Source organism: Hemicordylus capensis, chromosome 3, assembly GCF_027244095.1.
Source record: "Hemicordylus capensis ecotype Gifberg chromosome 3, rHemCap1.1.pri, whole genome shotgun sequence".
NCBI lineage: Eukaryota > Metazoa > Chordata > Lepidosauria > Squamata > Cordylidae > Hemicordylus > Hemicordylus capensis.
Genome location: NC_069659.1, coordinates 223735830 through 223759758, shown reverse-complemented (window position 1 = coordinate 223759758; position 23929 = coordinate 223735830). Strand labels below are relative to the sequence as shown.

At 43.7% G+C, this 23929-nt stretch overlaps 1 protein-coding gene and 1 long non-coding RNA gene across 2 annotated transcripts in view; one reads left to right on the top strand and one right to left on the bottom strand.

The window, feature by feature from the left end:
• Positions 1 to 477: 477 nt before the first annotated feature.
• On the top strand, positions 478 to 16238 carry LOC128351255 (uncharacterized). The gene is made up of 3 exons (XR_008319668.1): positions 478 to 670; positions 14521 to 14606; positions 16068 to 16238. It is a non-coding gene; the product is annotated as an uncharacterized LOC128351255 (long non-coding RNA).
• LOC128351254 (protein NDNF-like) overlaps positions 4220 to 23929 on the bottom strand; it is a 56637-nt gene continuing 36927 nt past the window's right edge. Inside the window, exons 2-4 of the mRNA XM_053310637.1 lie at positions 16061 to 16262; positions 7494 to 7627; positions 4220 to 5565 (exon numbers count right to left, since the gene is read on the bottom strand). Coding sequence (XP_053166612.1) covers positions 4220 to 5565; positions 7494 to 7627; positions 16061 to 16245 — 1665 coding nt within the window. The 5' untranslated portion in view covers positions 16246 to 16262. The remainder of the gene's footprint in view (positions 5566 to 7493; positions 7628 to 16060; positions 16263 to 23929) is intronic.

Below are 23929 nucleotides of genomic sequence, written 5' to 3'. Positions count from 1 at the left end.
ACATTGGCAACACACTCTGCCTGCAACAGAGCCTTAATCCCAATGGGCCTTTGAGTGTTCTCACTTAATAGATTGTGTAAACTAAAACATATGAAACACCTCTCTGCTTAGCATCATGCTTTTTTCTTTTCTCCATCACCCTGTGAATCTGCTTTGACAAGGTGAAGGTGTCCTCCCCACACTGACCTTTCAACTCCCTTCTTCAAATCCTCATGTGCTAGACTCCAAGTAGCTTGCAGAAAGACTTGCCAGCAGGTGTATAGGGAGGAGAAAGGAGGGGTGCAAAACCTCTCTTTGCCCTGCCCCCATGCCAATGATCATTGGTTGTCATTTGTATACTGGTTGCAAACTCAGGTTTGCGTGTAAGCTGTCAGGTTACCACTCAGTCACTTGCAAACTTCAGTGATGTCACAAATGCCCCCAGAGTGAGGAGTGGGACATGAAGCAGGGGAGCCGATGGTTGCGAATGTAAAAAAAATGAGGGGGTGGTATCTGTGGGAAGTCTGAGGAGAGACCAGCGTGCAGACAGAGGGGAGCAATAGAAATTGACATAGGAAAGAATGAGTGGAGAAAGCAAGAGACGTAGGAAGAAGAGAGAGGCAGATGCTGTTGGAATCAGGAACTGAGAGAAAGAAGTTGGAGGCAGATTGTCCAAGACAGGAATGCAATGGTGAGAGGCTTTTTAAGTGCCGGCAATGTGCAGGCAAACATTCCCTGAATGAAAAGTAGTAAGTTATCAGTATCTATAATGTCAGAATTGGGGTGGGGGAGAATCATCCTAAGGAGTTTTGAGATTTATTTGCCACCAAAGGGCAAAATAAGTGTGAGGCATTGTTCATGTTATTTTGTCTCAAAAGTTATAGTCAAAAAATTTCTTCAGTTTTGTCTCAAAACTATTTACCATAATTACAGAAGCAAAGCAAAACAAAAGCAAAACCCCACCCCACTCTTTTTGTTTACTATCGATATCCTCTACTCAGATTAATCTTGGCTTAAGCACACTGAAAAAGCAATTTGGGCTTTCAAAAAGTCCATGCAGGATGAAGCTTATTACACTTGATTAGAAGTGCCAGAGCTGAATATGTAAGGGACGTTCAAAATGTTGACTGCCAGGATAGGATAGATCTCCCTGAACTGTTGTTTGTGAAGCTCAGAACAGAGATCAGTAGACTCAGAGAAAAATAATATACAGAGAGCAAAACTTGTGGCTTTTAGGTCTTAACTGTAATAAAAACAGAGTTAGCAAAATGAGACGCAGGCCAAGACCTCCCTTAGGAAGCACAGACAGTTGTTTAGGGGGAAAGTGAACTCTACACGGACTCTCCCACTGTATTTCTGCTTCCACATGTTTTGGAAGGACAAGAAGGCAAAAAGCTAATCTTCTTTGTCTATCATTTCCCCTCATTACTATAACACATAGGAAAGTCACCAAAACCTGGAAGATATGAATTCTGAGGATTCTGGAGTCTGCTCCACAAATTTAGGGAGAGAAATTCCAAAGGACTATCTGGATTCCTATAGTGTATTGACCATCCTCACATATATTGTGTCTTGCTGATGCAGGTTGATAATAGTACTGGCTCATGTGAGCTTGCCAGGACTCAGCAATGAAATGGGTTTCCGAAATAATTCAAACCCACAGAATTGCCAGCTCTGAAAAAACCTATTTATGTCATTTGTTGGGTTTTTTTTGGGGGGGGAGGGGACTTCAAATATAAGATGTGATATATCTGGCATATCGATTACTTGTTTAGCTGAATACGTGGTATTTTCTCTAAGAAACACGATGACATGGAAAACCTGTATCACTCTGGAAAGACTCTTTTATTTATATACAGCTGTCATACTTTTCTTTATTAGCACCTACTCTTAGGAACTAGTATATCCAGCCTTTCAACAGTTGGACAGCCTGCAAACTTCGTTCAAATGCATGATGGTTCTTACAACAGGGGATGGCTAACAGGCACAGAAATCACCAGGGCTTACCCTTACAACTGGTCAGAAATATGGGAAATGGTTGGATATGAGACGTCTTCCTTCCTCTTGATCCTCTCAACTCTCTGCATAAGCTGAATTAGGGACTATCTTATATGTAAAGTGAAAGAAATGAATGGAAGTTGTAACAACAGTATGCCATTATCAAGTACCCAACTCTCCGGTAACAAGGTACAGCCATAGTGGTTCACTTTTCCTGTCCGCCTAGTAGTATTTCTCTCAGACTCAGTCCACATTAAGTAGGATACACAAAGTGTGTGAGTATGTGTGTGGGCTCTGTTGATTGAAAAGGTATCATACAAAAGGTAACAGTCTTGTAGCATCTTAAAGACTAACAACTTTATTGCCTCATAAGCGCTTGTGGATTAGAATCCACTTCACCAGATGCATGAAGTGTAATCCTCAGCTGGTAGGTACCAGGGGCATAGCTATACAGTAATTTAGTGGATGGGTTCAAAGAACCCAGGTCCCCCAGCTCCAGAAGACCTCCCAGGTCCACCCCTCCCTATTTACTTCATTATCTCCCTCACTCTGAGGGGCGGCCAGGGAGAGGGGTGAACACGGGCTCCCTCTCCCCTACCTATGCCCCAGGGTAGGTACACACATGGACATGGGGATGGGGGGAGTAAAAGGGAGGGTTAAAGGTCTATGACAAGGTTCCCAATGTTGGGTCCCCTGCTGTCGTTGGGATATAACTCCACAAGCATTGGGCCGCTGGGGCTGGTGGAGTTGTACTCACACAACATCTGGGGACCCAGGATTGTGAACCCCTGACCTATGGGGTGAAAGAGGTATAATAACTGTGAGGAGAGCTGGTCTAGTGCTAGCAAGGATGACTTGTCCCATTAGCTAAGCAGAGTTGGCCTTGGTTGCATTTGAATGGGAGACTAGAAGTGTGAGCACTGGAAGGTATTCCCCTCAGGGGACGGAGCCGCTCTGGGAAGAGCATCTAGGTTCCAAGTTCCCTCCCTGGCATCCCCAAGATAGGGATGAGAGAGATTCCTGCCTGCAGCCTTGGAGAAGCCGCTGTCAGTCTGGGAAGACAATACTGAGCTAGATAGACCAATGGTCTGACTCAGTATGTGGCAGCTTCCTATGTTCCTAAGTGACCATTATTATTCAAAGTTAGTCCAGTGCTGATTCACAATAGACGTAATAGTAAACAATAGAGTCAGCTGGGAAGATTGTTTTATTTGTTATTACTGCTGTTAAGAATTGTCATGGTACTAATCACATATAGAAGCTATTCACATGCACAGGCAAAACCAGGCTAAGGAAACCCAGCCTAGTTTTGCCTGTGTGTACTGCTGAGATTGGGCCTGATCCCAGCAGTGCCTCAGCGGGAAACCCATTTCCGGAGCCACCCCCTTAAATGGGTTTAGGAGAGCAAGCACTCTCCTAACCCCATTTCGGTGATCATCTGCCAACCGCAGCTGGGGCTGGCAGACTGCAGGGCTTCCGGCTGGCTTTGTGGGGTGGGGGGAGGGAGATTCCCATAATGCACTGTGCTGCCTTGTGGTGCATTATGGGAATTCCAGGGGCAGGGCAATGTGGGGCAATGCATCCCGGCACCCTGACCCTTGGAGCTACCGGCAGAAGCCAGAAATCGTCTGAGCAGCCAATCCGGTCACCCAGCAACAAGAAGTTGTTTGTCTGCAGGGGAGGTAAGCTTTTCGAGGCTTCCTCCCCTTGCCCCTTTAAGCCCTTCTCATAGATCATGAGGAGGGCTCATAGTTTAACTTTACATAATAAACAACTCCTCTTTGACCGCACCTTTTGCAATTTATTTTCTCTACCCCTGTGTGTGTGTGTGTGTGTGTGTGTGTGTGTGTGGAGGGGTATATATATACCTGCCCACTGAGGAAAACACCTCATGCATCTGGTGAAGTGGACTATAGTCTACAAAAGCTTATGCTGAAATAAGTTTGTTAGTCTTTTAAGGTGATATGTGTTGAGATGAATGCTTTGATTCTGACGGCAGGTGTTTTGCTATAAAGTGCTCTTCATGTTCCTCCAGGTAAGAGACAGAACATTTAGGAATTAAAAAAACACCACAGGGGCAAGTCTACTTTCCTAGACTAAAGTTCCTTCCTCTCAAATATTGCAACTGAAATACTGTTTGCTGTTCCAGCACATTTTGATGTAATGGTGAATGATTTAAACCCAAAGTGCACAACGTTCCTTCACTTTCATCATTCCTCAGAAAGCAGATTGTGAAGCATTTTCAACATTTCTTCCGTGTCTTTACTACTTTACTGTAATACCTGACTGGAATCCCAGAGGACCCAATGAGATACACATCAAACAAGTAAACAGTTCCTGCTTTGAGCCCCCCAATGGTTTCTGTTGTCACTGCTCTCTGTATATTGAGATCATGGAAGTACTTGCATAACACTTTATCACTTCTTTGCCTTATCTCAGGTCCTGAGCACCTATCAGCATTCCTTGTTTCCATCCAAACTTGGTCCTCTTCTATTTGTTTCTTGTATACACAATACTTGCTCAGTTGCTGTGTTCCTAGCCAAGCAATGGTGACTGAATCACAGGTCCTCAGTTTGCTAAAGGACTTGATTTTTAAGCTCTCTGGGAGAGCTGGGAAGAAAGGTTTGTGGAAGAGAGAGGACACCTGGACCTTCACAGATGCATTTGAAGGTTCTGTGGACCCCAGGTGCACCAAGTATTGATCTCCTAGTCTTCCCTTCAGTGTGAAGTGTCTCAAGCCAGCAAAGCTCTCTGAAATCAGCACCTTTGCATCCCTAGATATTTCAATTCGTACTTGACCACTGCAAGACTGAAAGGCAAAGTGGACCTGCTTGTGGCTAGCCTGATATTGCAAATGGTAGATTTTTTGTTTTCTCCCATCCAGGATGAGTTGAATCACTTTCCCATCCTTCAGCTCAGTAACTTTGGACTCTGGTTCTTCAAGAGTTCTGGCAAAGGTTCCAGTATAGGCAGCACTGGCGTTGGTGAGGAAGTTGACTACAAACACATCAAAGTAATACTGAGTAGTGGGAGTAAGGTTGGAGACAGTGTAGATGTTCTTGGTGCCCACACATATCTGCCTCACCTCCCCACTGCTAGCTTTGCTGATGATACTTAATTCACCATTGGACAATACCATCACTGGCTGAGGGTCCAGTGCATAGGGAGAGAGTGAGAGCACCAGTCCTTGTGGTGATTTCACCCCAGAAGATCTTATCGCTGTTTCTGCTGCACACAAGCTCTTGTAGTTATGCTTTTCATTCATCAGGAGACAGTACTGGATGTTCTCTTTGTACTGAAGGACTGTTGGACTGTGCTTCCACGCTAGAGTTACTGTGCTGTGGCCAACGCCAATGACATCTATGCGTGGATCTACTGGAAGTTCAGGATACAGGTGTACAGAAGTTGTGTCAGTTGTTAGGTACACAGTAATATGGGTGTCTCTTTCGATGGATAAGAATTCAAGCATATAGACAGCAGAATAGTAAGATGTTCCCATGTAAGTTTCCACAGAATTGCCTCTATAGCTAAAAATAGTAGACATCGTCTTTGTGGTCTTCTGAAACTGATTATGCATGTCATAATCACCTGTCAGTGAAATATAGACATATGAGTTAAAATATGGGAGGACAACCATACACAGCACTCTTGTACTGAGGGCCTGTGGGTCTAGCTATGGTACCTGCCCTTCTGCCTGCCCCTCTCATGCTATTCTGCTGTATGTTCTCTGGCTCAATGGATGAGAAGCAAAATTACACAGATTAGCATGGAGGCTGCATATGTACTGTAGTGCACACTAGAATGGCACTGTTTCAAGGTTTGGTCTTGACTGTGGCACAGTGGCTTAAAGTTTTTTTATTTATGAATACATTTATTTTTAGGCTACTTTTTCATCGTCCAGGCCTCCAAAGTGGCATACAATATAAAATAAAAATGTTGCAATAAAGTATACAAAACCAATATGAAAATTAAAACCAATTAGTTGTTGGTTGGTCACCATGCATGCAAGTCCTGATGTTGGGGACTGAGTCTGACATAATATTAGCAGTTCCTTTGCTCTTTCTTTGTGTCAATGCTTTCCAAGGTATCAGCAGGCAGGGGAGGAATTGGCTAGTACAAGGAAGGAGATCAGGTGGAAATCAGCAAGTGTGGGGGGAACTGGTGAAGGACAGAGACGGTGCTGGGGAAGGGAAATCAGGTGGGGGCAGGGAGAGAGATCAGGCTCAGGGGATCATTGGAAGACCGTGTGTGATTGGGTAGGAATCAACAGGGGTGAGAGGGGGGATCAGTGTAGATGGGGAGGGAGATTATCAGGAATCTGTGGGGGTGGGAAGAGAGATTGGGTGGGAAGGAATTGGCACATGATGCAATGTGCATGCTGCAGGGGGTAAGGTGGGACTGGGAGATCAGGCAGGAGAGAATTGCTGTGCAATGCATTCTGCGTGTAGCGTTGGGGTGGGAAGGCAATAGTGTGTTGTGTGTGCTGTTCATGAGGGGCAGTGGCTCACCATGTCACTTCAGGAATCACAGGTATTGGGCTGGACCTATCAAACACAAAAACAAGCACTTTAAAGAAGTGCTTTAAAGAAGTTCTCAGTTAAAGAAATTAACTGGGCTGTGGAGAGGTATTTTAGGCATCCCCAATGCCTTGTGTATGCTTGGGGGAGTTATTACTATTATTACTATTACTATTTTTAAAAAGGCTCTTCCCCAGATCATATCACAAACTGTATTTGAAAAGCCTCCCAGTTTCAAGTGGTTTACAGTGCACTGGGAAAACTCCTATTGTAGAAGCACCAGCTGAAAGTCCAATGGACCCACAGTTCCACTCTCCACCACCAACCCACTCTCCTGTCTGCATTCGGATGTAATGGACAGGAGGCTCTCTGCAGCCAGGGAGACTGCAGAGAGGAGGGGGAAATGACTGTGTGGGTGTCATTCTTGCATGAAGGACAGCCCACACAGCCAATCAGAGAGAGAAAGAGAGAGCTTCCTTCCTCAACTCTGGTTTCAGACAGCCCAGCCTGAAGTTCTTATGTACTGCAGGCAGCTGGAAACCTCAGGAAGGAGTGGCTAAGTGGGCAAAGAAGCACCTTTTAATGTGGTGATTCTCTTTATCTAGCAGGGGGAGAGCAACTGGCCTTATCCACCCCCCAGCACAGTACCCTCCAGTGACTGTTGCTATCTTATGTTTCTTTTTAGTTGTGAGCCTTTTGGGGGCAGGGATCCATCTTATTTATTAATTTATTTATTATTCCTGTTTGTAAACTGCTTTGAAAACTTTTATTGAAAAGCGATATATAAATATGTGGTGGTGGTGGTGTTGTTGAAGTGGCAACTGGTGTTGTTGTTGTTGAAGTGGCAACTGGAGTTTGGAGAGCAAAACCTCAGGTCATTCTCCATGTGGGACTGGAGTCCCCCCCCCCCACTTCGGATGTTCAGGTTTACCGGCCACTTCAACTCTGGTTTCCCATTAAAAATGGGGCCAGTACTGAGTCTTTGCATGTATCTCTTACCATGGGCTGCTTTTCCAACGTAGTTTGTTGAAGTCTTATGGACCTGGATACTCCACTCAATGGGAACATCACATGGGGTCACTGTCACTGTGAAAGGTGCAGGAGTTCTGCTTTCCTCCAAAACAAAATAGTACCTGAAAATGAAGTGATAGAATGTAAGCATCTTGAAACTCATTTTTCAAAATCTGTTTAAAGGATGTTATAGGCATAAAGGCTTCACAAGGTGGCTTACCTAAAGCGTCAATGCCGCAATAAAACCCAGACTTTACCCTGCAGGCTTCTAGCACACCAAGCAAACTAGAGAAGGTATTCAGCACTCTCTTCCATTGTAGACATTGGCAACATTGAGGCTATTCCCACAATCACTGGAAAGTGGGCTAAGGGAGCTTTGCCCGCTTTCTAGGGATCATGGGAACCACCAGGCTCGCAGGAGAGTCTGATGCTCCCAAGGCGGCTAGCCCACCTAATCCCCCCTCACCTTAAATGAGGTTAAGGGAGCGAGCACTCTGTTAACCTCATTTTTTTGCTTGTGTGTTGCCACGGCACATGGCGACACATGAGTAGACCCCCAGCCGGGAGTCTGCAAGCAGCCTCCGAGGCTCGGGGGTCTCTCCAGGATGCCCTGTGTGCTCGGAGCCAGCAGCCATATGGGCAGCTGATCTGGCCGCCCAGCTACGAGCAGCTGCTCATCTGCGGGGAGAACAGGCTTAGCTCTCCCCACAAGCCTGACAGAAGCTCTTCTCACGGATCGCGAGAAGAGCTTCATTGTATGGCAGAGACTTGCCCCATTTTTTTACAACTTGCTTTGGCAATGATGTATGCATTCCATAATGCTAACTTTTGAAATAGTCCTGTACCCAAAATGCAGAAAGGCTCCTTCTTGAGGTAACATGTCTGACTGGTGGAGAGCAGTGGGGCACACAGGCTGCTCTCAGCAAAAGCAGGAGTTAGGCCATGCTCATATGGGGAACCACTCTGTGGCCTAATCTTCATGAGCATACATGCTTAGAGAAGCAGGTAAAGGTAAAGTTGTGCTGTTGAGTCGGTGTCGACTCCTGATGACCACAGAGCCCTGTGGTTGTCTTTGGTAGAATACAGGAGGGGTTTACCATGGCCATCTCCCGCATAGTCTGATGATGCCTTTCAGCATCTTCCTATATCACTGCTGCCCAATATAGGTGTTTCCCATAGTCTGGGAAACATACCAGCAGAGATTCAACCAGCAACCTCTTGCTTGCTAGGCAAGTTACTTCCCCGCTGCGCCATTAGAAGCAGGACCATGCCCTTAATCAGTATCTTGCCACTCACTGATGTAGTGTAGTGTATTGGAGGGCATGAGTTAGAAAATCCCCAGGTCAATCTCACCTCAGAACGGTAGGAACTTAGTAAAACTCACCTCAGCCACAAACTCACTATGGCACCTCATATAAGCTACGGTTTCTTAGCTGCAGCGTGTTTTTGATGGGCCCTGGGGCCTCTGAGACTACTTGGAAGATTTGCAACATTTGGTAGTATCATTCTATGTCTTCTTTTAATATATTTTCCTTTGTAAAATGCCCTGTTTTGTACTGCTTTGAATTTATATATGTCTATATGATTAATATGTCTTCCCCCCACAAAAAATGGAAGCTCCAGTTTTAAACAAGTGGATTCATAAAATTGAATGTGTTTGAAAACAAAGTCTAATATTTTGAGTCCACAAACTGTTTTGACTGTGAAGAGATGCAAAACCATAGCCAATTATCCCAATTTATATTTCATTCTTACTGTCCTTGTGAGAGTTTTTCAACTTATTCTTGCCATCATGTTATGTATTATGTAACCTGGTATTACGTGCAGTCTCATACTCCATTCTGCACAGTGTCTGTATCTGAACTGAAACATCCGATTTGCCCTCTGTGGCTAGCGTTCATGAACATGCATCGGATTCAGAGATGCTAATGTAATTAATTGGTGTCTTAGGCACAGCAGAGCTAAATTTGGTTCAAGAGTCTATCTTGCAAAAACCTAGCAATCAGATAGAACTTCAGATTCTGATGCATAACATTATTAATTGCAGAAATGATAAATAAAATACCCTGAAGAATGAAATCATATCATTCACTTGTGTCTGTACAAACAGTGCTGTGCCAGCCAGGTCACATATATTGCTGCGTATATATTGTTGAGACAAGCACAGATGAAAAGCACAAACCAGTTTCATTTCTTGAAGAGCTTTTTCTATGCAGTTTATAATCTCACCAACTGAAAGTCTGAGTCCAGAGCGACACTGACTGAGTCTTGCTCCTTGGTCTGTAGTAAGGGATCACATCTTTGGTTCTGATTGGTTTCGAATGTGGATTTCAGAGGATAATAATTGCTGTGGTGTTGTGCCGAGTACTATTTTGGATTTCATATATATTTACTTATCAGATAGAAATATACTGACTTGGACTATTTGTTGTGTTTCAGTCATTGTTTCAACAATTATCAGATGCATCTGCTGACTTTCTATGTGATTACCAGATTTTTGTAGGCATACCCCCCTCCCCCTACCCCCATGTGGCTAGTATATTTTGGGTGTCACTTTAACTGTTCTCTTAAAGGACTGACTTTAATATATACCCATATATACACACACTAAGTAATCTATATATTGCAGTGAATGGGCATTTATATCCTATACACCCATAACATGGATATTACAAAATTTGCCTGAGCAAAGTTTTTGATTCAATATTTAAAGAGGATGTGAAGGTAATTTATAAAATATCTTTGTGCTGGACAGGACTTAGTAAGTAGATTTCCCCATTTTGTTCCATTCTTGTTTCCTGGGCTTGCTCTTGTCTCACATTTTACTTTGCATTTCTTCCAGTTTAACATGGAGACATAATAAAATTACTTCTTGTATTAGTGGATTCTTGGATTAATGACTTGCAAGTCACTGCAGCTTTCATTTTCTTCCAGTAATCCACATCTCTCTACCGCCCCGGCTTCCAGATTACTAATGTGCCTACATGCTTGCCCATGCGATCATATCAAAATCCATTTTTCTGCTTTTTTACATCCCTGCATGCAAGCATGACCAGTGGTAACCTGCAAGTCCACCCACCCATGCAACTAGATACATGACCAGAAGGAAGTGAAAGGTGTGCATGTGCCTCAGCCTGTACAAGGTCCAGAAATATAGAAGAATAGCAGATTGGGCAAACCTCTTTGGCTTGCTCCATAAGCTTGGCCAGGTAATTTAGAATCTCAACATCCATGGAAAAATTCAGAAGATTTTTCTGGGGAGAATTTCAGAAGATTTTTCTGGGGAGAATTTCAGTAGCATTCCTAAAAGCAATATTGTGTTACTTGGTTTAAAGCTCTTGTTCTTGAAAGGGTAAAACTACAAAGGTTTCAAGTAGTATAGCAGCTAAGCGACGGAGCTGTGAATCAAGATGTGCTTGCTCTGAATGTTACACCTGCCATACATTCATTAGATGGCCTTAGGCAAACCACTGCCTCAGTCTCCCATCTGCAATATGGGGATGAAATTATGACTTACCTTACAAGGTTGTTTTCAGGATTACAAGAGGATGCATATGAAATCAGTTGAACACTGTAAAAGTGCTATATAAATACTGAATGTAATTGTTGTTTATATAGCAGTCTAGAGATTTGACATAGCAGAAGTGCTTAGGAAGCAACAAACCATGTAACGTAATGACTCTTAATTTATCTCAAGTTCTTACAGAAGCAGTATTTGGTAGAGAAAAAGGAGCATGAAGTGGCTTGATCAATTGTAGAGATGTGTATGCACCCTCCTACCTCAAGAATTGGTTCTAATCTGGTTTGTTTTAACACTCCTCAACTTCTAATAATTGTTTCACCAGACCCTCAAAATTCACCTTAAATTTCATTTAGACGATATTTGTAGTGTACTGATATTCATGCAGAACATGAAATCTCCATGAGGCATTTCACTAACCTTATCAAAAATAGGTTTGGCTCTCCTGAAAACACCTACAGATAATAAAAATGTACCGTTCTAGGCTCCTTGGAGGAAGAGTGGGATATAAATGTGAATAAGTAAATACTACATCTTAGTATTCTCCAAATTCACCTCAAACTTTGGTTGACATTTTAGTAGCAAACTAGAAATACATTAAAATGAAATCCCCAAGAGATTTCGCTATCAGAAGTGTTTGGGCTTCTTGCAAATTTCTCTAGATATTTCTCATTAGCAACTCCCTCTCCGAATTTGAATTTCACTTTAGATGAAATTCTGTGTCAACTCTGCTCAGGGGAATGGGAATGAGAGAGGAGATAGAAGTTGGCAATGTAACAAGAAAAGGGGAATTCCCACCTCACGATTAGATGTACCAATTTATGATTGGCAATAAGGCAGAGAAACTAAGTAAGGAAAATGTGTCTAACAGAAAAGGAAGAAAGAATGAGACAGATCTTGACTCTTGAAACCACAGGCGCTCTTACTCCTGGACCTTGGGGCACTGCCTGTGGCCTCCTGTCGCTGGGGTGGGGGTGGTCTCCAAGTTTCAGGGGGGCCTCCTCCTGCTGCCCTGCCCCCACCCTGCTGCGCTGATCTTGCTAGACCCAGAGTCTAGCAAGGCTCACTACCCCCAGCCCTTGAGGAAGGTGGAGAGCGTGTGGCTCCTCTTACGTCCTTGCCCCTCCCCTTCCTCACACCACGGCAGAGCATGAGGCGCGCGGCTGGGGAGAGGGGCCATGTGACTAGAGTGTGAGGCGGCTTGAGGCAGCCATTGCCGGGCTGGTGGCAGTGGTGCGTTGCCATGCGGTGCTTCGCCAGTGGTGAGAGTCACGGCCCAAGCAAGTCATAGGAGCCTTGTTTGCCTTGTGTTTTTCTCTGATGAAAAGGCTTGGCTTTTAAAAAACAGACCAAGAAGAAAGGGTGGCATGGGTGGGGGGAAGGAGTCTCTTTCTCACTTGCTTTTGTGTGTGTCGGGAATTGGAGAAATGCGTGGGCAATATATTGTGTGAAGGGGAGTGGGGGAAGAGAGAGTGTCTTCTTATTTGGAGAGATAGTTTGGGAAGGGGAGCCGCAGTGAAGTGCTCTTGGATGGCGAGGGAGTTGTGAGACAGATTTGTAGGCATTGCATGGAGGAACTATGCACAGGGGTGGGGAGTTTTAAAGCCATGGGCCCAGAATAAGATAAATTTTCTCAGATTCGGATAAAATCTCTGAGATTTGGGCAGAGCTGGATTCCACAGTTACTGCAGATTCTCCTGTGGAAGTGTCCAGCAACTCCTCTTATGAGATTAGATTGGATCATTTTCAGTGTGTGTCTCTTGGGGAAGTCGACAAACTATTTCAGACTGTGCGCCCAACTTGGCTTATCCCATCTGGTAATTATATTATCAGAGAGGGTCTGGCAAATATCATAAATGCTTCTCTGAGGGAGGGCAGGATGCCTCTTTGTCTTAAGGAGGCTGTTATAAGACCACTTTTGAAGAAACTCACATTGGATCCCTCAGAGTTAGCTTATTACAGACCTGTTTCTAATCTTCCATGGTTGGGCAAGGTGATTGAGTGGTTGTGGCCTCTCAGTTCCAGGCAGTTTTGGATTATGCAGATTATCTAGACCCATTTCAAACTGGCTTTCGTGTGGGCTATGGGGTTGAGATTGCCATGGTCGGTCTGATGAATGATCTCCATCTGGCTATCAGCAGAGGGAGTGTGCTGATCCTTTTGGACCTCTGTGTGGCTTTCGATACCATCGACCATGGACCACCTGAAGGAGGTGGGATTGAGTGGCATTGTTTTACAGTGGTTCCATTCCTACCTATCTGGTTGATTCCAGATGGTGTCGCTTGGAGACTGTTCTGCAAAGTGAGAACTAAAGTGTGGAGTTCCACAAGACTCCATACTGTCTCCAATGCTTTTAAATATCTACATGAAATCACTGGGAGAGATTATCAGGAGGCTTGGTGCTGGGTATTATCAATATGCTGATGATACCCAGATCTATTTCTCCACATCAACCTAACCAGGAAGTCGCATATCTTCTCTAAATGCCTGCTCAGAGATGGTAATGGTCTGGATGAGGGATAACAAACTAAAGTTGAATCCAAATAAGATGGAGGTACTGACGGTGGGGGGATGGGACCTAAGAGATGGTTTAGATCTTCCTGTTCTGGATGGGGTTACACTCCCCCTGAAAGATCAGGTATGTAGCTTGGGGGTGCCCCTGGACCCCAGGCTCTCCCTGATTTCTCAGGTTGATGCTGCAGCCAGGAGCACTTTTTATCAGCTTTGGCTGATACGACAGCTATGTCCATTTCTGGAGGTAAATGACCTTAAAACAGTGGTACATATGCTGGTAGCCTCCAGGCTTGACTACTGTAATGCTTTTTACATGGGGCTGCCTTTGTACATAGTCTGGAAATTACAAATGGTACAGAATACGGCAGCCAGATTGGTCTCTGGAACAACTCAAAGGGACCACATAACTCCGGTTTTTAGGGAACTGCACTGGCTGCCAGTCTGTTTCTGGGTGAAATACAAAGTGCTGGCTATTACCTATAAAGCCCTTAATGACTTGGGTCCAGGGTATTTAAGAGAGCGCCTCCTTTGTCATGAACCCTGCCGACAGTTACGATCTTCTGGAGAGGTCTGGTTCCGGTTACCACTGGCTTGTTTGGTGGCAACCCAGGACCGGGCTTTCTCTGAGGCTGCCCCGGGGCTTTGGAATATGCTCCCTACTGAAATAAGAGCATCTCCTTCTCTATTTGTTTTCAGGAATACCCTCAAGACTCTCCTGTTCTCACAGGCTTTTAAATTGCAATAGCAATAGCACTTACATTTATATACCACTCTATAGCCGGAGCTCTCTAAGCGGTTTACAATGATTTAGCATATTGCCCCCAACATTCTGGGTACTCATTTTACCGACCTCGGAAGGATGGAAGGCTGAGTCAACCTTGAGAAATTAGTAAAATTAGAATTAATTTTACTAATTTCTTTTAATAATTGTTTTATGTTACTGTTTTAATTTCTGTTTTTATGCTACTGTTTTAATTGTAGAGCATTTCAGAACAGAGTTTGTCCAAAGAGAAGCTGGACGAGCCCCAGCCTAAGCCAGCAGACTTCAATGGGGTGGGAACAAGCAGGTGAGCTGCTTCCATGTGTATCTGAGATTGAACCTATGGTTGGAAGGATTCTTTCAAAAGCTTCCAGGCCTCAGGAGAAAAGTAAACTTCTCCCACACTCCCCACCCCACACAGATCTCATCAACAGGGGAGGGGGAGTGGGGAGAACCGCCAGGGGATGTTTGCACGTGCCTTTGAAAGAAACATATCTTGGGTGAAGTATCTTGGGTGAAAGGGTATGCACAAATCAATGGCCCCGTGTTCTTGTCGGGGCAGGAAAGGAGGTAGTTTCCCTCTGCCATTTCCTCATGTGAGTCAGTGGCTGTGGCGATGGGGCTGAAGAATAAAGTAGGTTGCCCCCCTGTTTGCCTTCTTTCTCCCTCCCTGAGGCTTCCACCCACACGCGGCAACCCTTTAGAGGCATGTGAGCTCTCACAGGTCCCTTAGTCCTAGTCATGGTGGGGCCTCATGGTGGGGTGGGGGGCACCAAAGCCCTTCAGGTCTGGGTGCCAAAATCACCTTGGTGCGCCACTGCTTGAAACAACCCAGAAAAAGGCCCATATCCAGTTCTTACATTCAGCTGAAATCAATGGGATTAAATGAAATTTATTTCTGGATTGGGGCCAAGGACTGGGGGGAAAACAGCTTGAGTATGACCAGGCGTGTTACTCTTTGAAGTGTCAACCCAAACAGAGAAGCAGTGGAATGTAGCCTGCATAATGTTGCATTGGGAGTTGGCCTTGAATCAACAGAATCTATGTTGTCGTGGCTATTGCTCTTTTCATTTCAATTCACTTTCTCTCAGTTCCGGCTGAAAATTGGACTGAGGGTGGATCCAATACACCTCTGCAGGGGAGGGAGATCAGTTAGGATGGTCTGCCCTCGGAGGCTTATGGATCCTAATGGATTCCTTATGGCTCTGGGGGATTTTCCTGCTGAGAGAGTGGACAATCCTGTTGGTCGGCATCTCAGGCCCTGCTCTTGGTCTTGCCACTAACAGAGATCCGGTTGGCGGCGACTAGATACGGGGCCTTTTTGGTTGTGGCCCCTCAGCTTCGGAATGCCCTCTCCAAAGGTCTTTACCATGCTCTCCTGCTCAGTTTTTTAAAAAATTAAAACAAATCTTTTTAAAGAGGCTTTTAAATATTTTATCTGCTGCTGATATCTGGTAGGTTCTTTGGTTTCGATAGTCCACAGTTTTTAGCTTTTTATTTTTAATTTGAAACCTTTTTGACACATGTAATTTTGGATGCAGTTTTAGCCTGCTCTTTTAACTTGTTTAATCTTTTATTAATCTTTTGTTTTACATTGGATCTATTTTATTAATGTTGTGAGCCTACCCAAGCTGTAGTGTACTGGAGGGGCAGAGAATAAATATTTTAAATCAATCAATCAATCAATCAATCAATCAATCAATCAATCATAGTGTGATTGTGCTATTTACTGGGCTGAAATAATGTGCAGGCTCCCCTTACCTTTTAGGTATATCCTTCAAGAGATGGACTGTGGTTTCTTTGCCATCTGCGAGAATCAATGTGTGATAAAAGTTGAAGAGATCAGTCTTGAAACTTTGCTGTAAACTGCTGGCCATCTCCACAGAATGACAGGAGAACATGACCAAGAGAAGCCCGAAGGCCAGGCAAGGCTGGGATCCCGACATATCGACTGGCTAGGAGCCTAGGAGATAAAAGACTGAATAAGATTTCTTATGTATCGCTAATAAGCAACCATAGAATTGCAGATACACTCATTAGAATGTAATTGTGTTTTAGGATCACATCCGTATCTTATGCTCCCTCCATATCAGTGCACATCAGTAGGGAATCCACCTACAGCAGGGGTCAGCAGCTGGTAACCCGGGACAATTCTGGCTCTCTGAGGGATGCCACCTGGCCCCAGTCCCTAATTGCAGAGCTAGAAGTCTAAAAAAGAAGTCAGTGCGCAGCATCTCTGGCAATGGGACTTGTTAGCAAAACTATTTGAACATTGGTGGTTGGAACTTTGGCCTGTCACTCTCTTCTTTCTTCTTGAATTAGCAGCATTCAACAAAACTAATTACAGCCTTGTAGTCTCAGGGTAAAATATATTGGGGTGAAAATGACAGGGAGCTGCTCCACAACTTGCCTCGGGACTCATCAGCTTCAGCTCTCATGGAACTCCCTCTTTGTGGGTTGAGAGCAGAGGCGTATCTAGGGAAAATAGCACCTAGGGCAAACACTGAAATTGTGCCCCCTGTCCAAACATCTGACACCCATCTTTCAGAAAACTTTACCTTAATGTCAGCTGAAAAATACAAGTCAAGCTTGTTCATCTTTTAATATTTAAAAAACTATTTAACAGTGGATGTAGCCAGACCAAAAATGCTGGAAAACTACAAATTTCAGTATGCTGGGGCTCATGTAATACCCCAATATTATGTGGAGGTGTACTTGGAAAAACTAAATAGAAGTGCCTGTCTAATTCTCTGCTATGCATTGTAGCATCACGATTACATAAGTTTTTTTTAAAAAATGGAGAATTTGACTTTTCCCAGATACTCTGAAAATAATTAAAGGATATGCAGAGTAAACTGTGTCACTGCTTGGAATATATTCTAGTATTTCAGAAAGACAGTTAAAATGAGAGAAAGAGCAAGAAACTCCCAGTGGGCCTTAATACTAAGGATTTCACATTGATTCAAAGACAAACTCACCATTAATAGCCATATTATTAAGACATCACATTTAACTCACTTATCACAAGAAGCAAAGTAAGAGCAAATGGATACAATCTTATCTCATAAACTTCAGCTCAGTATTCAAAAGCCCTGATTCTCTGTACATAGTGCCAAATTAAATATGTGTACAGTGACTTATATTATATTATTTTTTTTAAAGAATTACCTGTTGCCCCTTTGGGGGACTTCCTAAAGGCTGTGGGGGGTCTGCAAAGTTTTCCCCTCCTCCCACTGGCCTCTAGGGCCTCACAGGCACCATTTGAGCATGTGCGGTGGTCATTTTTAAAAATAATTTGTTTTTTAAAAAATGGCCGCTGAAAACAAAATGGCCACTGTGCATGCTCAAATGGCCTCTGTGAGGCGTGGCATGCCCTAGGGCCTCACAGAGGCCATTTGAGCATGCCCAGTGGCCATTTTGTTTTTGGTGGCCATTTAAAAAAACTTTTTTAATTTTAAGAAATTGCGCCCCCTTCAAGTGGTGCCCGGGGCACATGCCCTGCCTGCCCCACCCTAGATACGCCCCTGGTTGAGAGAACCTTGCTTATCATGTGCTGAAGCACATTCAAGCCACACTTTAAACAAGGGGGAGCAGGGAGAGTACCACAGCTGTCTCTTTGCATAGTGAGATAATTCTCAGCTATTATATCTGGACTGGATAGTCCAGATATAGTCCAGATAGATAATTCTCAGCTATTATATCTGGACTATGATTGACTTTGGATCACAACTTTTCTTGGGACTTGTAGGACTTGCCTAGAGCATGCTTTGGAAGGGCAAATGCAGTTCAATGAAGGTAAGTGTAAAATGATGCATATGGGGGCAAAAATTCCAACTTCATATATACATTGATCGGGTCTGAGCTGGCAGTGACTGACCAGGAAGAGGTTGGGTTGTGGAGGACAGCTCACTGGAAATGTCAACCCAGTGAGTGGCACCTGTCAAGAAGGCTAATTCCATGCTAAGGCTCATTAGGAAAGAGAGAGAAAATAAAGCTGCCAACATAATAATGCCCTGTATAAATCTATAACCACTTAATGGTGCAGCAGGGAAATGCTTGACTAACAAGCAGAAGGTTGCCCATATGAATCGCCTCTGGTATGTTTCCCAGACTATGGGAGACACCTATATCAGGCAGCAGTGATATAGGAAGATGCTGAAAGACATCATCTCATACTGCATGGGAGGAGGCAATGGTAACCCCCTCCTGTATTCTACCAAAGAAAACCACAGGGCTCTGTAGGCGCCCGGAGTCAAAATTGACTTGAGGGCACACTTTATCCTTCTATAAATCTATGGTGTGACTACAGTTCGAATACTGTGTGTACAATTCTGTCCACCACACCTTAAAAAGGATACTGTAGAGCTTTCCCCTCTAAAGTGCAGAAAAGAGCAACCAAAATGATCAGGGGGCTGAAGCAACTCTCCCATGAGGAAAACCTACAATGTTTGGGCATTTTTAGTTTAGAAAGAAGGTGGGTTAGGGAGAACATGATAGAGGTGTATAATTATGAACAATGTTGATCAAGTAGATAGAGAGATGTTTATCTCCTTCTCTCATAATACTGGAACCCGGGATCATCCGTTGAAGCTACATGCTGTGAGATTCAGGACAGACAAAAAGTACTTTTTAACACAACATATTGTTAAACTAGCCACCTAATGGTGCAGCGTGGAAATGACTTCACTAGCAAGCCAGAGGTTGCCAGTTTGAATCCCCTCTGGTATGTTTCCCAGACTATGGGAGACACCTCTATTGGGCAGCAGCAATATAGGAAGATGCTGAAAGACATCATCTCAGATGTGTGGGAGATGGCAATGTATTCATGTATTCTACAACCACAGGGCTCTGTGGTCACCAGGAGTTGACATTGACTTGACAGCACACTTTACCTTCATAGTTAAACTATGGAACTTTCTGCTAGAGATGTGCGTTTCGTTTTGGATATAAAACATTTTGTGCCCCAAACAGGCCATTTTGGCTGTTTTGTAGCCAAAACAAAACATCCAAAGCTCAAAACAGAAAATTTTGTAGCCGAAACAAAATGTCCCTGTTTCGGATACAAAACGTTTTGTTGTTTTGGCTGTTTTGGAACTCCATTTTGCAATTGTGAAAAGTCTTTCTTCTTCAATCTCCATTTTGAGTTTTCAAAAATTCAAAATTCTGTTTGAATTTCCGGCCCTTCCAACCTGCAGATTGGCCAACAAAAGCATGGGCTGATCTGCTGGTAATTGCCTCCTTATTCCTTTTAAGGAAATTTAAGGGTAAAATTTACCCTCATTGGCCAGTGGGGCAGTGTGAATACTGCATGGGGCAGAGTTCATTTCGTTGTTGTTGTTTCACATGGTTGTGTGTAGATCAATTGCATTTACTGGGGGGGGGATGTGGATGTGCATGACCTTTGGAAATCTTCCTGGTTCTTTGCAAAGCTCTGCTGTTGTAGTTGATATGTGATGTTGATGTTATTTGGGGTGGATTCAGGGCAGAAAGGGGGCTTTGGGGGCAGAAGAGTGGTGGTAGTGCCCCAATCGGTGCCTGCTGCCACCTAGATTCCAAAGGAATTGGGGAAAGAGCTGATTTTTAAAGAATTTCTGAAGTTCACATGTCTTTGGGGCAGATTCAAGGCAGACGGGGGCCTGAGGGGCAAAAGAGTGGGTTGGGTGGCAGTGCCCCAAGGAGTGCCTGCCACAACCCAGATTCCAAAGGAATACGGCAAAGGGATGATTTCTTAGGAATTTTTCAAGTTTATGTGTCTTTAAGGTTTCCCCCCATAGGAAATAATGGAGGTTTCAGCAGACCCATAACTCCACCTGGGGGGCACTGGGGTGGCTGGGAGCGAGTGGCGGTGTAGTGCACATAGGGTGCCAACCACCCTCATGGGTTGCTAACCCATGGGGTGCTGGGTTCTGTTGTTTCTGAGGTGTTCTGAGTGTAGATTATCTGGTAGCATATGAGATTTTTAACGACATATCATGAATCCACTCTCATATGCTATCAGAGAATCAACACTCAAAACATCTCAGAAACAACAGAACCCAGTACCACATGGGTTAGCAACCCATGGGGGTGGTGGGTACCCTAAGTGCTCTATACCTCCACTCTGGGCCACCACGGTGCCCCCCAAGTGAAGTTATGGGGCTGCTGAAACCTCCATCATTTCCTATGGAGGAGAACTTTAAAGATGTGTAAACTCCATTAAATCTTTAAAAATCAGCTCTCTGCCCAATTCCTTTGAAATAATTCTGGCAGCTTCCTTGCCCCCACTGGGCACTACCACCCACCCTACTATGCTCTGGGCCCTGACATGAAGCTATACTCCCCCCCGCCCAACATGAAGCTATACTTTTGCTGAAACCTCCATTATTCCCTATGGGGAAAATATTAAACTCCAAAAATTCACCAAAAACCAGCCCTTTGCCCAATTCCTCTGTAATTTAGGTGGTAGCTTCCACCTATTGGGCACTACCACCCCCACCCACTAGTTTTGCCCCAGGGTGGTTTTTTAAAAATCCAAAACATTTTGGATTCAGATTTTGAAATTTCAAATAAACAACAAAATGGGGGTGTTTTGGATTGGCTGATTTTGAACAAAGAACAAAATGGGGGTGTTTTGGTTTGGGGTTTAAAAAAACGGGGGGGGGGGGGGGAACGGGACGCATAGCCCTTCTTTCTGCCTCTGCATGTGGTGATGGCCACCAATCTAGATGGTATTAAAAGGGGATTTGACAAATACCAGTGGCTACTAGCCTTGGTAGATGTATATTTCCATCAGGATCAGAGGGGGCATGCCCCTGAATACTAGGGGATAGGGAACACCAATAGGAGGGGTTGCCCTCCCCTACTTTTTGTGGGCTTCACAGATGTACCTGGCCACTGCGTGAGGCAGGATGCTGGACTGATTGGGCCTTTGGCCTGATCCAGCAGGGCTTTTCTTATGTTCTTGCACATAAGAGAACTGGAGACACAGAAGAGAACTGGAGACAGGATCCCAATATGGAGCAAGTGTGTGTGTGTCTGGGTGGATGGGGGTGCTGTATAACTCGTTACTAGTGATGTCATACATATGCTTAAGTACAACTCCCTGCAATCATGTTCCAGATAGCACTTCAAGTTGCAATGGCCTTACTTGCTGTGGGAAAGAGCTGAGTTTTCTATTGCTGTCTGTGCACTGAGAAAACAGGATCTCTCTGAAACAGAAGCACTTCCTTGAGGGAAACTCTTTAGATCCGATCTAACAAAGTAGTAACACCAACTCATTTGTTACAGTAGAAACTGGTCATCTGGAAAGATTGTTGGTTTAAATGCTAAGATGGGGGCAGGGAGGGAGGGAAGAGCATAAGAATCAGAGAAAGAAAGCAGTTACTTCAGAAATGACAGCTGCAGAACAAAGTGTCTGTAGGCAGGGGGTGCTCTTAGAACAGTTTGGGGGGAAACCTCCAACCAGTCTGTAACAATAAATAGTAAGGAAATTGGCCGATCTGATTTACGGACAATAAGAGAGAGCACAAAGCTGGGAAAATGCAAGAACTGGGAAGTCACTTTTCAGTAATAGTTTTTTTTTTAAAAGATCAGGAGATCTAAGAGCAGTGAACCCTTACCTATTTATTTATGTATTTATTTAAACGGGGGTGTGGGGGGACAAAATACGCTTTGTAGAATTTTTCTCCCTCCAGATTGTGGTTTCTGTCACTGCATTACATCTGAAGTCATAAATCTAACCTTTGTCAATGATGTTTCATAACAGCTAGTGTATTTCAACGACCAAGAAATAGAACACCATATCCTACCTGTTAAAGTGAGAGTATTCTTCACTCATATTCAGGTATGAATATGCCTTGGTAAAATTTAAAACTGGTAAATAAATTGATCTTAATCTATAAAAACAACTATTCTAAGGTGAATAAACACTGTTTGCAAAAATGGCTTGGCACCTTGATCATCTAAATAAAACTGAGTTTCAACGTTCTCTATATATATTGAGATACTTCTTTTGCACTTTCTTTGCTCAAACCACCTATACACTGAATAGAAACTCTTGAACTTTTACACGAACATAAAGACTCTGTTGATTATAAACTTCACAGCTTTCTACACTTACTGTCACCTGAAAGATATAACAGTGGTCATAATGTATTGACCACAAAGCTTTCTTCTTAACAGGCTTATCCCAAATAGAACATCATTCCAAAAGTCTGGTTTTTTAATACATGATAATATACACATATTCTTGGAAATATATTTTAAACAAACAACCCCCCTTTTTGTGTACTTACCTTTAGACAGATGCTGTCCAGGGAACTTTTTTATTAAGCATAAATCCAACTCATCCACAGTTTTAGATATCTTAACTGGTAAATTAACACTAAAATAAAATTTTTAAAACCCTGTTCAACAGGATCAAACTGATTTTTCCATAAGTTTCAAGCAGAGGCTTAACTAAAATGCCTTCAATCTTATGGGCAAAAATAGAAAAGAACTTTTCTTGTTTTTCTTTAAATCGGTGCAATTTGAATATCTTCAAGATCAGGAGGTCCCAGCCTGACACCTCTTTCAGGGGGAAACTGCAACTTTGTATTCTCTCTCCAAGAGCAAGTTTTTGTTCCTGGCGGAAGGTGTCAGGCTGGCAGATAGGCTGGAAAGGAGCACCATGCCCCACTGGTGGCTGCTCAGAGAGTGGGTCTTTGACAGAAATGCAAAAGAGTGCCTGTGCATGAGGTGGAGGGTGTGTGTGTGTGTTCATTTAACCCTTTTATAGTATTAGCTAGCTGAGAGCTTGGTTATATCTCTGCATACTGTAGGTATCAATAGAATGGGGAGGGACTTTGAAAGCAATCAGAAGAGCAAACCTAGCCAAAATGTATCTTTTGGAATTTAGAATTCACTGTTCTTTGACATCAAATAGATGCAGATCCGAAGAAACGAGTTTCAATTTCCTTTTACTATTTTATTATGCTTATGCTGGTCTATGACCATAATCAAGATTGATTTGATTTGATTATTATGCTAAATTTTAAAATTTGCTAAACAAGCATATTAGCACTGAGGATGGAGAGTAAACTGGGCATAAAAAAGAAGACTGATGAATCAAAGCATGACATAATGGAACCACACAGAAGGTCACCACAAGATTTCAGTACAGTTAGTGAACCTTGTTATTAATAATAAATTATTTATGCAGCACCATCCACGTGCATGCTGCTTTATAGAGAGAACAGGGAGGAGAGCTGGTCTTGTGGTAGCAAGCATGACTTGTCCCCTTAGCTAAGCAGGGTCCACCCTGGTTGCATATGAATGGGAGACTAGAAGTGTGAGCACTGGAAGATCTTCCCCTCAGGGGACGGAGCCACTCTGGGAAGAGCAGAAGGTTCCAAGTTCCCTCCCTGGCTTCTCCAAGATAGAGCTGAGAGAGATTCCTGCCTGTAACCTTGGAGAAGCCGCTGCCAGTCTGTGAAGACAATACTGAGCTAGATAGACCAATGGTCTGACTCAGTATATGGCAGCTTCTATGTTCCTATGTAACAGATTCATGCCCCAAGGTGCTCACAATCTAGATACTGACAGAAAGGAGACAACAGAGGAAGAGGAGGGAAATGGAGGCCAGAGGAAGTGTATTATTGCTTTAATAATTTT